The 16308-nt window shown below is 34.4% G+C and overlaps 1 protein-coding gene across 1 annotated transcript in view; it reads right to left on the reverse strand.

Annotated features, from left to right (window-relative positions):
- The window catches only part of LOC141349005 (cGMP-dependent 3',5'-cyclic phosphodiesterase-like), a 134619-nt gene that overhangs the window by 41042 nt on the left and 77269 nt on the right, over positions 1-16308 (reverse strand). The window contains exons 3-4 of the mRNA XM_073865773.1: positions 9537-9626; positions 7859-7947 (exon numbers count right to left, since the gene is read on the reverse strand). Coding sequence (XP_073721874.1) covers positions 7859-7947; positions 9537-9626 — 179 coding nt within the window. The remainder of the gene's footprint in view (positions 1-7858; positions 7948-9536; positions 9627-16308) is intronic.

Consider the following 16308-nt stretch of genomic DNA (forward strand, 5'->3'; position numbering starts at 1 on the left):
ATGACAGCATTATCATCAAAGAATAACACAATCAGAGTGTCGCCTCATATCAATTGTGTTATTATCACACAACAACAAAAGCACATTTCAATACGCCTCCTGTGCCAAGGACATTCAGCATGTGCGTGTGCGCGTGCATGCGTGTGTGTGTCTCTGTGTAGTGTGTGAGGCTAGAATAAAATACTAATGAGAGCAGATATCATTTAAAAGCCTCAGTGAGATTTACTGTGTGATTTTAACACACAAACACACACAGTAAATAAGTGCATTTTATGGAGTTATAAAGACCTTCAGTTTTATCCTACAGATACGCCGCTCAGCTTTATATAACATCACACCCTTTAGTTCAAGAGCGGCTTATTATAGGCGCTAAAATGAACATTTTCAAGCCTTTTCACAGTGTTACCACGGTAACTGAATATCAGCTTCTACACCGCTTTAGGAGCAAATTTCAATTCGACGGTTTTGGTGATCAAATATTTTACATTTTATGCATTTGGCAGACACGTTTTATCCAAAGGGCATAACCTAAAGGACATTCAAAGAGAATAGGTGAGTGAATGAGAGAGAGAAGTTAGTGAGTGAATGAGTTAATGAAAGAGTGAGGGATAGGGTTGTGTAATGAATAGTTTTTCGTGCATTTAAACATTTTGATTGCACAAACAAGATAATGGAGAAAATTTGATGCATGTGCCTCATTCTGTTTCTGTCATTTCTTTTTGTGTTATAATTTCAGTGCGTCATAAGCAGCTCTGTCTCTCTCTCTCTCTCGCACATGCGTGCACGTGCTCTCGCATCTTTACGAAGTCCGAACACAAATTGTAATCCTTGTATATTTGTTAAGATTTATGCGTATCAAGCAAGCTGAGGCAAACTATCCCTCTTGTTTAAATTATAAACAGCTGCATATTGGCGCTTCTCTCTCTCTCTCTCTCGCACATGTGCGCTCTGGCATCTGTCTGAAATCAGATCACTAGGTAGTAATCCTGTTTATGTTTGTAAAGCTATATAGATTTCAAGCGAGTTGATGCAAAAATATCCTTTATGTTAGAAATATAAACCGCTTTCCGCTGGACCAATGTGTTTAAAAGGCACTTCTGAGGGCGCCACAGCTTGACACAGCAACAACAATAAATAAATGCATTCAATTGTGTGTGTGCATGTTTTACAGTCATTAAAGGGGTGTTTCAATGCTATTTCATGCATTCTGACTTATTAATACAGTTATAGAGCTGTTTTAGAATTGTACACTGCAAAAAATGATTGTTTTCAGTAAAACCATCTAAAAATTCTTAACTTAAGATGCTTTTTCTTGATGAGCAAAACGACCCAAGAAAATAAGTCTAGTTTTTAGACCAAAAAAATATCAAATATAAGTGATTTTGTGCAAAAAAAAATAAGCAAACAAATCTGCCAATGGGGTAAGCAAAAAAATCTTGAAAATGTTTCGTGAACACTAAATTCAAGAAAAATTCAAGAAAAATTCATTAAAAATTCATAATTTTTTTTTGCTTGTTTTATGCACAAAATCACTTACATTTGATTTTTATCATTTTTGGTCTAAAAACTAGACTTATTTTTTTGGGATGTTTTGCTCTTCAAGAAAAAGCATCTTAATTTTAAAAATTGTAGATATTTTTACTGAAAACGAGACAAAAAGACTACGATTTTTTTCTTAAAAATATTTTTTTGCATTGTATAAGTGTCAAAAAAGCAGTCGGGCGTGTTACAGAGTATTTCTGTGCCGAATGCACTTCGCCAGCGTTCGTACACGTTTCAAAAAGTTTTTTCGATTACAGGTCCCTGGAAAACCCCGCCCACCCGTCAATCAGCGGGAGACTCTAGAACTTACAAACATCACATCACGCCACTCAGCTTTGTTTAATTTCAAAACTCAACAATGGCATGAAAGAAGAAGTGTGTTTTTGGATGAAAATAATGGATATAGTTTATTATCCGAGGAAGCAGCAGAGTTTTGCGTGTGTGTTTGATGCGCTGGATTTCATTGAAAAGTCCCAACCGGGTTGCATGCGATAAGTAAGACTTCTGTCTTATATTTGAAATAGGCGTGTGCTTACATGACATGAACATAGTGCATCATATGTTAAACAGTGTTGTATAGTGTTGCATTACTTAAAGTACTCGCTCCTCCCGCAGCTCGTAACTCCTCCTTCTTCATTTTTTCGTACACTATCGGAAAGAATCGGTAAAGCTAATTTTTATTTTATAAATCTGATTAAACTAAAGACTCTTCAGAGATATAAAGGATGTAATACTATTCTATAGGTACTCCAGATTAACATCAGAAATGTAGAAACAGCGTGTGTTATGGATGCTTTAAGTAAACGTGTTAAATAACACATGTGTTTTTCCATAAAGCAGCTGTAGTTTATTTGGCACATATAACTTTGTATTTTCTGAACAGTCGGATTGAAGTTCAGGTTGTTTATCCATGAATGTGTGAATACAGTAATAATGATGCTTTATGAGATCTGCACATGTTCACATCTTCATGCTCTCGGCCGATGCTAAAGTCATTACTATGGTAATGATACACCAGATATTCACTCCTCTGTCTAAACATTTCATCATTTCCAAAACGGCACTGAGGACGGTCAATTACGAAGATCAGACCGTTCATCCGGTCTCATCTGATCTCTAATCACTAAAACAAAACTGAAGCAGATGATGTGAATTCTCAAACACGCCCGCAGGAACGACTCGCCGGCTCGAATGTTTAAAACGCTCATTAACTATTAGCAAGTGTATTAGATATACATGCTTTAACAAGAATAGAATAATAAGAGTCCCCTCGAAAGCCAACTCATTTAATAAAAGCTATAAAACAGCAGACGCGATGCAGAAATCATTTCACCGACTGAATTCTCTGTGGGCAAATCCATTTAATAAGTTACCATTAGCACATCTACATATGTGTGATGACAGCAGGAACCAGCCGTTCTCATGAGGAACCCGAAAATATAACTGTCAGTCATTGCGGGCGCCCAATTAATTAGAGCGAGGAGAAGTGGGCGGATCAGAGAGGCAGTGCCAGTATATTTGATTGACGGCTTGACGGCGGTGCCATTAGTGGGATTGAACAAAGTCCACAGATGAGTCACGGCAGATAATACAATAGAAACGAGTGTGAGGGTCTTCTAAAAAATCTCTCAATTTTTCAACTAAGCTCTTTAATGACCTGCAGTCATGACCGCCTCAATTTTAGTCTCAACATTACAAGCTGTGCTTTTATTGGCTGCTTCTCAAAACTCAGACTGAGATTCTTATTCAGAGCATCGCTGAAAACCTGCTTGAGCTGGTTTACGGGTCCTAACCGCTCGACCAGCTGGTTTTAGACTTTTCTGCATCAGCTTTGCAAGGCTGGATTACTAGTTTGATCAGCTATGACGGGTTTAAGGTAGTTTGAGGAATAGTGTTTCATTAATATAAAACACACAGGAGTAAGTGTCTTGTTCTGAAACTCACGTCCGCCCATCTATAATCTCACAGACACATGATATAAAGAATGACTCGACCAGAGGTCAGAGGTCACACACGATTGACGTGTCACATTTTCAGGGAGATAGAAAGAAGAGGGATGAAAGGGAAATCGCTCGATTTTGACATTTTTCACACAAAACAATCTGTTGATTCATCTGCGGAGATACACGACATCGACTGACCTGACATCAGTGAACGGAGACAAAGCTGGACATATATTTGACACAATGATCACATGAAACCATTAAAGAGATACAGAAAAATAACTCAACCTCGTGTTGTTCAAAACCTGTATACATTTCTTTGTTCTGATCAATAGAAAAGAAGATTGAAGAATGTAAGCAAACAGATCTGGGGCACCATTGACGTACATACTGTAGTCAGGGTTCCCAAAGGTCCTTAAAAGTTTGTGAATCTGAGGAAAGTTTTTGTAAATATACATACATAGATACAGGTCATTGAAAGTGCTTGAATCTATTTTATGCAAGACGTTTTCTAAAAAAAAAAATCCATATTATTCCCTGTGTAGTGTAGGATAATATCATAAAAATTCTAGACTTTTTAAGCACACGTGCTAAACTGTTCACTTTAAATGCTTATATCTTCTGTATTCGAATGTTGATTCATACCAAAATGCTTTTTTGCATAGTTGTGTTTGACACATGAAAACGTCTCGGGTTACGTATGTAAATGTTGTTCACTGAGAAGGGAACGAGACGCTGCTTCTCCCTTGCCATACTTCACGCGTCCATGTAACGTCGTCTTTGGTAATATTTCAGATAGCGATATACTTCTTGGCTCCCGCGTCTCCCTGTCTTTGTCGTTAAGCCTCACCATTGGTTGAATTTGATATACACATTCAGACGCACTTACCCCTGGAGGCGTCCCCAAAGTGTCACCGCAGTGACGCAGCGCAAGTTCCCTTGAAAGGGAACTGTAACAATGTATCTTAAAAGGTAACACGATGTAACCTTGATCTCACTTGAAATGTGTCCCCACATTTAGTCCTTGAATTTGAGGGTATTGGACCTGGAAAGTCCTTGAAAGGTCCTTGAATTTGAAGTTAACTAACTGGGAACACTGTGTAGTAGGGGTGCAATGGTTGGGATATGGTTCAATGCATTTATTACATTTCTGCAATATGATGCATCACATAAAATATGGATATGAGGTACCTTTACGTAATGTCTATATATGCATTTACGCCAAAGCGCGCATTTTCGATTATTTTCATTTGCTAGTGTCAGCAAATGAATGCAATGCAGCAACAAAGCAGCTGTAGCAGCAAAAACACAGCTAAATAGACAGAAGATGAGCATAAGTTTAGCATTGCAGGTAATATTGTCCATGCAAAACGCAGTGTCCTCTCTCCTGATGTTGAACAGTTGATTTTTTAAAGAAAAATCTCTGAAAAGAGACGACTGCAGCACTTTTTCTACAACTACCTCAATGAATGTCACTATTGCACATTTTGGCACAAAATACTGAAAGACTTTGACTGTTGCCATCATTAGCTTGATTTTATGTGACATTTGGCCCCTCATTATTCATTTTTCTTTATTTAAAAAAGTTTTTTTTTTTAGTTTGTTGTTGTAAATGTTAAAATTTGGACAGAGATTGTGCCATTTTCGAAGAGTTTAATTAAATGTTCATGTTAGTTGCATTTGTATTAAAAATTTAACTGCTTACCCTTACAAAAGGAAAATATATTTACCAATATATTATTTTACTTTCCATTTTCCAATATATTATATATTGGCAATACATGGAATAATATATTGATGGTACATATATTCTATATATGTGTAATATATTGCAATATATACAAATTATTGCCGCTTTCAATATATTGTACATGAATATAATATATGTGTTTATATATTTAAAAATATATGCAATATTATATTTATAAATATTGTATTTCGATTTATATGTGAAAATGTATTAACAACATATGTATATAGTGTCACATGTATGTTTACTATATGGTAGAATATATTTTAAATATATGTAAATTATACGGAAATATACATGAAATATATGTGTATATGTGTTCGATATATTGTGGAATATATTTTAAATATATGTAAAATTAGATGGGAAATATGGGAAATATATGTGCATATATGTGAACATGAATTAACAATATATGTACAGATATAGTGTCACATATATGTTTACTATATGGTAGAATATATTTCAAATATATGTAAAATTAGATGGAAATATACATGGAATATATGTTGATATGTTTTCGATATATTGTGGAATACATTTTACATATATGTAAAATTAGATGGGAAATATGTGAAATATATGTGCATATATGGGAACACGTATTAACAATATATGTACAGATATAGTGTCACATGTATGTTTACTATATGGTAGAATATATTTCAAATATATGTACAACTATATGGAAATATATACATGAAATATATGTAGATATGTGTTTGATATGTTGTGGAATACATTTTACATATATGTAAAATTAGATGGAAATATATGTACATATATATTGTAAATGTATGCACAATATGTGTACATATACCGTATATATGGTCTATGCATATATTGCAATATATCACAGCATATAAAAGAACTATTACATGTAAAAAATATAGGGCCCTTTTTGTTCTTGGATGCAATATATTTTGTATCATTTATACATGTATGTTTTATGCATATATTTCAATATATTGGAAAAATATAAATGTTAAATCCCATATATGGGAATATGTGGCCTAATATATTACATGATATTTTCCAATATACTGCAGTATATATTTGTTTCGTAAGGGTAACCAAGTACATAATATAAAAATATTGATAAATGAATTGTTTAAGCGTTTAATGTATCTGCAAATCACATCGCTAGTGGGGAAAATTGATATTGTATATCCCATGTTAATTAAATCTCCAATTTACACTCCTATTACGTAGTAGGAAACAATAATACTAGTTAATGGTGTGTTTGGTTATTAACATTTTTTAAATATCTTCATTAGTGTTCAGCAAAACAAAAACAATTATAAAGTTTTGAACACCATAATGTTGAGTAAATGACGACATCATTTTTATTTGTCTGTTAACTACCCAAATCAGTTTAAGCGGGACAGCACAGAAAACTAACAGATGGACACAAACAGACGGACCGGACAGATGCAGACACAATGTCCATTATTACACTGATCACATTTCTACACAGACAACTATTTTATATACTTGTATACATTTATAACAGTCAGATTATTTTGCAGATGGTTGCTAATGCAATTGTTTATATCTGAAAGCTGCCTTGCTTCAATATAAAAGTGCAATAGAAATAAGAATTGAACTTTCATCAAAAAATACAAGACCTATTCGAACTGGATTAGTTTTACAGGGGGACCTCTGAGAAAATCTTGATTTTTAATTCTTTCCAAATTGGCCATGTCTCTGTTTTTCTCTCCAGAGTAATTTGCCGATTGTTTTTCACTGAACTCAGAGCTCCTCTGAGATATTTAATCCATACACTGTTGAGATACTATAATCTAATCTAATCTAATTATATCTAATTATTTAATGAATATATCTTTCAAAAACGGAAAATTCTTCATAGGAAATAAATACAATAAAGTGTCTGGAAATAATTGAAAATAAAAATGCAATCAAAATACACTAACTATACAAGAACTAGTAGCCAATCCTACTAAGGTCATATTAGTACTAGTAAAAATCTTCAAGATTAGCATTCTTGACTTTTCTACGTTTGAAATTGCTGTTTTGGAAATGTATGTTTTACCTGGCAGTTCATATTGCTTATCAAAGTTTTGCAGCATTTCTTTAAATGCTGTTTTTCCACTGTATTGAATGGCTTTGCAATGTATTGCGTTACACTTAAACAGGCGCTGCACAGCTCCCCCTTGTGTTTTTTAAAGAGATGTGCAATCATTGGGGTGATCTAACATTATCGCGATGAGGTCAAACAACCGTGATGAGACGATTATTTAATCATTGTGACAGCCCAGGCAGCCAGTTATATAAAACACTTTGGCTACTTTAGTAGGATTTGCACAAGTTATTTTGATTAATTTAAGTTAAATACATAAATTACATTTTGAAATTTTCCTTTACACTTAAAATGATTACAGAGCATCACAAACATGTGTATCCAGAGCATTTGATCTTCTGCAACGCCCAAACGCATGAAACAGAAACTCCCACCTCTGGAAATGCCTGCAAAATTTAATCCTATCTGAATCTGTACATAAAATCAAAGATGTCGTGGGGGACACGTTAAAACTTATACGTTGTTTGGAAATCGAATCACATCCAAATAGTGTTTTGACTGCATTTGGTCTCATGTGACTACCTGAGCTTTCCCTCCGCCGGGATCTCATGAGCCGGATCTTCACATCGGAGTCGAGACTCCTCATCCGACAGGTACACAAACACGGACTCCTGTAAAACACACAAGAACATTTAAAACTTCAATACAACACACAATCATTCAAAACCATCTCATCTCCACCTGATCCATCATAACTCAACATCTCTCTCTCTCTCTTTCTCTCTCTCTCTCTCTCTGAATGATGTATTTAAGGTTAATCATATGCGCAGTACTGTCGCCCTGTCGTCGGTGTGGATGTAACCCTCATTAGACTCCAGCACACATCTGCAGCGCATACAGAATGTCAGAGAGCACAGGCGACACATAAACGCTACTGAAGGCCTGTCTTCTCATTTACACTCAATACGTCTCCCCTCGTCTCACGCCGGCACGAGGTGAACCGGATCCGTTCTTTAATTTGTCACAAATGTCAGGGGAGGATGTCCACATGTTCTCATTCACTCGCTGTACAGTGACTCTTCAGTCCATCTACAATGAATATTAAGATTCACATCTGCTCAGAGTCTCGTGTTAGCAATGCCAAAGTCAGGGGTTCGATCAGCAGGTAATGCATATAAATATAGATCGAATGCAATGAGACGAGACTGCTAAAGAGACTATGTTCTGATGAATACATAAGAAGATATTTTGAACAATGTTTGTAACCAAGCTGATCTTTGGAAAAAATAATACTATGTATGTAAGTGAATGGTGCCCCAGATGTGTTTGGTTATTAAAATTCTTCAAAATATCTTCATTAGTGTTCAGCAAAACAAAGAAATGTATACAGGATTTAAACAACATAAAGATAATAATTTTTTCGGTGAACTATCCCATTAAATTCTCTTATGGAACAAAACTGCTGTAGCAGACCTGATATGTACTCCGGCGCAAGTCCCCGCAGACCTTTAAAAACTTTATATTGGAGTCTAAAATCAACAAGAAGCCAGTGCAAAGAGTCCAGAACCGAAAAAATGCTAGACCATTTCTTTGTGCCTGTCAACAGTCTGGCAGCCGCATTTTGCACCAGATGCAACCTCGAGAGCAGATTTTTTTAGACAGCCCCAAATAAAACAGTTGCAATAATCCAATCTGGATGAAATAAAACCATGAATGACTGTTTCCATGTCCTTCAATTTAACAAAAATAAGTCCCAGATTCCTCGCTTGAGTGTTGACATTAGTGGCTAGGGATGTTGAGAGATCTGCTAGAGTTTTGCTAACTTTAGACGACCAAACATCACCACTTTAGATTTAGACTTATTAAAATGCAAAAAGCTTACCGCCAACCCTGCTCTTATTTTGTCCAAACACTGAAATTGGAATCGTCATCTCAGGGGTAAATATAGCAGGACATCATCGGCATAACAATGGTAAGCCACGTTATATTTGAAATATCATCCACAACTCATTTTGCTCCCATGTGTGACATCACTTTAGCATGAAAACATTTAAAGGGCATAAAAACATCCAGAGTGGGAGTTGATTTTATATTTAAGGATTTGATTGGATGAGTAAATGTCAGCATTATAGCTGAATGTGAGTTTGCAGTGGATTGTGGGAGATTTACTGCCCTTCAGAAACACCAGGAGTGTGATGTGGAGAACCTAACCAGCACTGTGTGTGTGTGTGTGTGTGCGTGTGTGCGTGCGTGTTCATACCACATTGGGCAGGACGGCTCCCAGCACATCTCTGAAGGTTGTCTGAAGGCTGCTGACGTCCACAATGGAGGCCAACTGCAGCAATGCATCCTAAGTAAGAAAAAAAATAAGTTTAGATGAATAAATAAATAAACAGACATGACTTTATGCACGGATGCTGTCTGACGGACGGGTCAAAGATGAATGAATATACTGAAATGAAGAAAAGCGCTGATGAGTTTAATCTTCAGCCTACGGAAATGTCCTGACATTATTGTTGTCATCTGTGCTCTTGTGTTTCAGACCGATGACATTTGGCCTGTGGTACATTGACCCCCATCAGCACGGCTCATAACGCAAACAATGAGTCCAGAACAAACCACCGGCTCAAAACACACTAAACTTCACTGCATGTGTCTGTGGTGTTGTCATTTCAATCTCATTTGAATCTTTAACCAAAAACAAATTCATCAGACTCGTTGCATTATGACTAGGGTTGCAAAATTCCAGGAATTTTCAAGGATGGAAACTTACCATGGGAATTATCAAGAATATGGGAATTAACAGGAATATATGGGAATTAACATGAATATATGGGAATTAACATGCATATATGGGAATTAACATACATATATGGGAATTAACAGGAATATATGGGAATTAACAGGAATATATGGGAATTAACATGCATATATGGGAATTAACATGAATATATGGGAATTAACATGCATATATGGGAATTGACATGAATATATGGGAATTGACATGCATATATGGGAATTGACATGCATATATGGGAATTGACATGCATATATGGGAATTAACATGCATATATGGGAATTAACATGAATATATGGGAATTAACATGCATATATGGGAATTAACATGCATATATGGGAATTAACATGCATATATGGGAATTAACATGAATATATGGGAATTAACATGCATATATGGGAATTAACATGCATATATGGGAATTAACATGCATATATGGGAATTAACATGCATATATGGGAATTAACATGAATATATGGGAATTAACATGCATATATGGGAATTAACATGCATATATGGGAATTAATGGTAATTAAGGGGAATAAGGGAATTAACGGAAATGTATGGGAATTAACGGGAATATATGGGAATTAAGGGAAATATGGGAATTAAGGGGAATATGGGAATTAATGGGAATGTATGGGAATTAACATGTATGGGAATCAACATGAATATGGGAATTAACATGCATATATGGGAATTAACATGCATATATGGGAATGAACATGCATATATGGGCATTAACATGCATATATGGGAATTAACATGCATATATGGGAATTAACATGCATATATGGGAATTAATGGTAATTAAGGGGAATAAGGGAATTAACGGAAATGTATGGGAATTAATGGGAATGTATGGGAATTAACAGGAATGTATGGGAATTAACAGGAATATTGGAGTTAAAGGGAACATGGGAATTAATGGGATTATATGAGAATTAACGGGGATATATAGGAATTAACGGAAGAAAACTGAAATTTAAAAAAATATATATTAATATTAGAAAGATTTCTTAAAGATTTTTGATCAAATAAATCCAGAGCTAGATAAGTGTAAGTATCAGAATTCTTCCAAATTTGTTTGACCTGGTTCAGGTTTTCACTTGCCCTGCCAAAACCCTCACTGGCGCCAATAAAAAAGCCAGTGTCACATATTTAAAAAGAATAATTCAAAAGTCAAATATAATTGTATACATATAGTTGGACATGTTCCAACGAAAAAAGGATTTCAACTTTTCTGCTTTACCTGTAAACTGACAGCAAATTGTGCAAAATATTGCATCCTTTCTTTTGTCGTGTTTTACCCAAGTAAATGAAAAGATATTTTAGTGACTGAGGGTGAAGCACTGGCCCAATCGGGCAAGTGACAATAGTTTTTACTGGCCCGAACATCTCTCACGCTTGCCCCGGGCCACCGGGCAGTCCTTTATGTTGAGCCCTGCAATAGAACGTTTCCGGAAATGTACGTAATTTTGACTAATAAATGATGACTTACTCTAACTTAACACTGTCAACATAAAAGATCTTCAGTTTGTGCCAAACTTATACTGTGTCAATATATGAATTATTATTATTATTAGACCGCTGCATAATTATAATGATAATGAAAGGATGGATGAGCAGGTGGAACACACTTGAGACTTCATTCATCATTCAACTGAAAAGAAAGTCAAGCAGCATTACATCTGTGTGTGCGTCTGTGCAGTTGTTAACATAATTACAAATAATTATTATCAATTATGTGTAGAGTATCCAAAAACAGAAAATGACATTAAACTCATCACGAACCTCAATTAGCTGACCAAATATATTTAGAAAGTAAGAAAGAGAGACAGAGATGCAGGTGCACTATACATCTCACATCTTTCCTCATATCTCTCTCTCTCTCTCTCTCTCTCTCTCTCTCTCTCTCTCTCTCTCTCTCTCTCTCTCTCTCTCTCTCTCTCTCTCTCTCTCTCTCTCTCTCTCTCTCTCTCCAAATCCATCTTGACAAAACCTACGTGTTAACAACACACACATGTACACGCACGCACACACAAGTGGAGTTTAAGTGCATACAGATCCTGAATCTCTCTCTCTCTCTTTCTCTCTCATTGAGCGAAACCAGCAGGGATCAATTTCTCAGTGTTGATCCCACTTTCAATTTACTGAAGAGGAAACCACAGAGAGCTTTACAAAACTCATACACACTCAAGTCAGATGACATCTTACTCATACAGCTGGTATACAGGTACATGATCTCAGAAATCAATAACTAACCAATAACAGAAGAATACATTTGTATCAAAATACAATAAAGTGAATATTGTCCTGCCACAATCTTGGAGATGTCCCTATTTTATTTTTGTAGGTGTGTGGTGCTGGGGTGCACACAATGATGTTGATATATTTTCTTGTTGCTTTTTACACCGTTCTTCAAGGTATTTTCGCAAATTCTTTATGTAATGTCAAACTTCTGTTTTTGTATGTTATTTATCATATTAATTGACTATATGTTTGATAGTCAATAATAAAGAACACACAAAAAAATAGATTATAATCTAATTATGAAGACAATAAAATTAGCAGATTTAATAAACAGGGGAAATTAAAGCTGCAGTTTTTCGTGATGCCAAACTTTACTTGGTGTGTAATAAAGTTGCTGTTGCAAAATGATAAAGCTCAAAGTTCAATGCCAAGCAATATAGTTATTTAACAAGATTCACTTTTCAAGGACTACAAAAAACGTCTTGTTTGGACTACAGCCCTCTACTTCACGATTGAATGACGTCAATATTAAAGTTTTTATAATTGAATTGCAACATGGTCCCTTTTTCGTCATAACAAACATGTTTTAAACATTATAGCAGCTAGAAAAAAACTAACAAACTAAAAACCAAAAGTCCACCTAAAACAAACACTGATCACCATAATGATGACTTTCAATAAAACAAAGCCAACACCTAAACCCAAGTTAATAAATAACTCTACAAATAATACATGTAATATTAATGTTAAGGTTATCATATAATATAACAATATAATAAATAACAAGCACAAATTTAACACTTGGGATTTTGTGGTGTGTAAATATGAATACTTAATATATACATATTTTTTTCTTAAAATTATTTGTGCATGTGCGTGTATTAATTTTTACATCATTATTATACAAAGTACACACACATATATGACTTTATTCTGCAAACGATTAGTTGTTATTAAATGTTACGCAGCCCTAAAAGCTGTAAATACATCTGACCTTATTTAAAAAAGTGCTATATCCACCTAAGACCTGGAAGATGTCATTTTTTTGTTGATTTGCACCATAATACTTAATTCTGTGTAAATGGAACCTGTTGTACACATACATGGACAAATAAACTGCTTCATGTTCTAAGAAAAATATTAGCCTATTATATTTATTGGTTTTTTTAACCCCAAAATAGCTGGTAGAAATCTGAAAAAAAAGACAAACCAAATCTTGGGTCTTAGGAGGTAAAAAAATAATTTTGGGGGAAAAATGTAAAAAAAAACTAGCACAGATAGGTTTCCACCAGATAGATATAACATAAACCAAACTGTGAATCTTTCAGGACTCGGGTGTGTGTGTATGACAGAAAGGTTTCACAGACGAACATCAAAACAGAAATAGATGTAACAAATCGCTCCTATTTCCTTCCACTGTCTGCCAATAAACCAGATGAAAACAAACATGTTTAACTAGCTTGAAGTTGAATCTCTTTCATCATGACAGAAGTTTAGTGAAGAGAGGGTTTGAGTCTGTTTAAAGAAACATCCCTGTGTTTGTGTGTTTTCAAATCTCCTGTGAAATAAAGACTCTCGTCTTTCCTTAATCCACTCAATAAGTTCCCATTCCTCCTGCAGGCGCAGAATAAATCTCTCTCTGTTTGAGTCGAGTCTCCCGGCCGGCCCGGCAGCAGAGCGTGATGTGAGACAAAGACGACACTGATCTCAGTGTGAGCTTTATTACCCACAAACCCTCAGGGCTCCAGGTCATCTTAAGTTATTTTAGCTTTAGCTTCTTTAAATGAACCAAAAAAAAGAATGAGCCGTGAGATCTTTAACATTTAAATAGTGCGATGTGCCATAATATAAGCAACCACTATGATACACTAAGACATGTGTATATATACTGTATATTACAGGCATGTATTTCAGTGAATTTCAAGCTTGTAAGCGCGTGACTCACAGATGATAAACAGGTGCAAGCGGTAAATCAAGGTGACGACTGCTGAAGGTCACGCGACGGTTTTGCATCAAAAGAAATTTGAGGTTTATTTGAGAAGCTCAACATGTGACACCTCGCTCTCGTGTCCGTCCTTCACCTCTTTACTCTTTTACTCTCTCAATGAAATTAAATATTCACAGTCTGTCCTATGAGGCCATAAAATAACATCAAAAGAAAAGTGTTTGTTGGTTAATAAAATAGTTTTAGACTGTATCCATATGGTAATTGTCATATAACAAATACATAAATATTACATTATTATTATTTTGTATATATAAATACACACATAAATGTAAACATTTATATTTATGTTTATATTTTTAATTTATATATAAAATATATAAAAATCTAAATAAATAAATAAATATATAAATTTATAAAATATATAAAATATATTTATTTTATTTAGATTTTGATTTTTTAAATTTTTTATATATAAATTAAAAATATAAACATAAATATAAATGTTTACATGTAAATATGTAAATATTTTGTACATATATACAATATATGTATATATTGTAACAAAAAGTTACAATATTAACTTTTATTTTGTATACTAATAATCACGATTAATCTTGTGACAGCACTAATTTTAACCCTACATATAACAATATACTGTGTCACTTTATTTTACAGTGTCTGTGTTGCACATGTTACATATTACTACACTGTAAGAAAAATACTCAAGTCTTAAATTTTTTTGTTAAATCAACTCAGATTTACAAGTCATGTCAACAAAAATGAGTTGTCACAACTTATAAAATATAGTTGAGAAAAGTCAACTTAATTTTATAAGTTATAACAACTCACCTGTAGTTATAACAACTCATCTCTAGTCAAGATAAATAATAGTAAGTTGAAATAACTTGTAAATCTGAGTTGATTCAACAAAATTTTAAGGCAGCAAAGTATTTTTTACAGTGTAGTATAATAACAGTAAATTATGCATAATTACATGTAACTAGCCCTATGTGAATTAATCGTTAATCAGTATTATTCAATATTTAAATGTTAATAAAATCTTAATAAAATGTAACCAACTTTAATATAATAATGATGATATTTTGTTATTTAATGATATATTTAGAAATCAGAGATTTGGATGGTTTGTGACTGATGTTATAAAACATTTAAATACTTTTTAAATCTACTGCCTGACCTTCTTCATTCTTGCAGTCTGATAACTTATAAACAGACTAGTCCTGTATGTGTGTATGTGAACACAACCGCTTCAAGCTACACATTCAAGCTTAATTCACGTTTCATTTCATTACACCGTATGTCAGAAACGTTAAAAACAGGACCACGCGCCTGAACGAGCATTCACATCTGAGCTTGTGTGTTTCTGGCCTCTGGAGCTGCACTAAATGAAAAGTGCAGGACTCCCGCTGACTGTTTGAGCTGATCTGAGAACAGCAGTGTAGCTTTCTGATTACAGGACGCAGAGGAAAATCCTTCATATGAGGAGAATTAAAGGTGTTTGTGAGACCAACAGCAGATATGAAGGATGAGAAGAACATGCAGATAAAACATCAAGAGAAGAATTCATGCCAGCAGGTGGATCTGTTTAACATCTGATTTGAGAACGGCACTAATATCATTGATTGTGTAAATAAAGTGCAGAGAGGATGATATTTGTGCAGTAGGTGTGTGTTTGTGTTGCCACGAGACCTTTATTAAGTCCAACAGAGTTGATTAACCTTTCTAACTCATTTACATTAAACAAATGTCAAAATAAATGCCAAACACACACACAGAATTAAAGTACATCACATGAGTCAGTGTACATGCATTATCCTGTTTACACCTGCTATTAAGATGTGTTTTCTTCATATTGGATCACAAGTGGACTTTCGACCACATTCAGTTGAAAATGTGTTTGAACAGCCACAAAATACGCCTACTCTTTACTCCTATTAATCTAATGTGTAATGTATCGATCACAATGTCTTATATCAAACATGACTTCTAGGCTTTCATTGATAAAATGTAATC

Source organism: Misgurnus anguillicaudatus, unplaced genomic scaffold, assembly GCF_027580225.2.
Source record: "Misgurnus anguillicaudatus unplaced genomic scaffold, ASM2758022v2 HiC_scaffold_33, whole genome shotgun sequence".
Taxonomy (NCBI): Eukaryota; Metazoa; Chordata; class Actinopteri; order Cypriniformes; family Cobitidae; genus Misgurnus; species Misgurnus anguillicaudatus.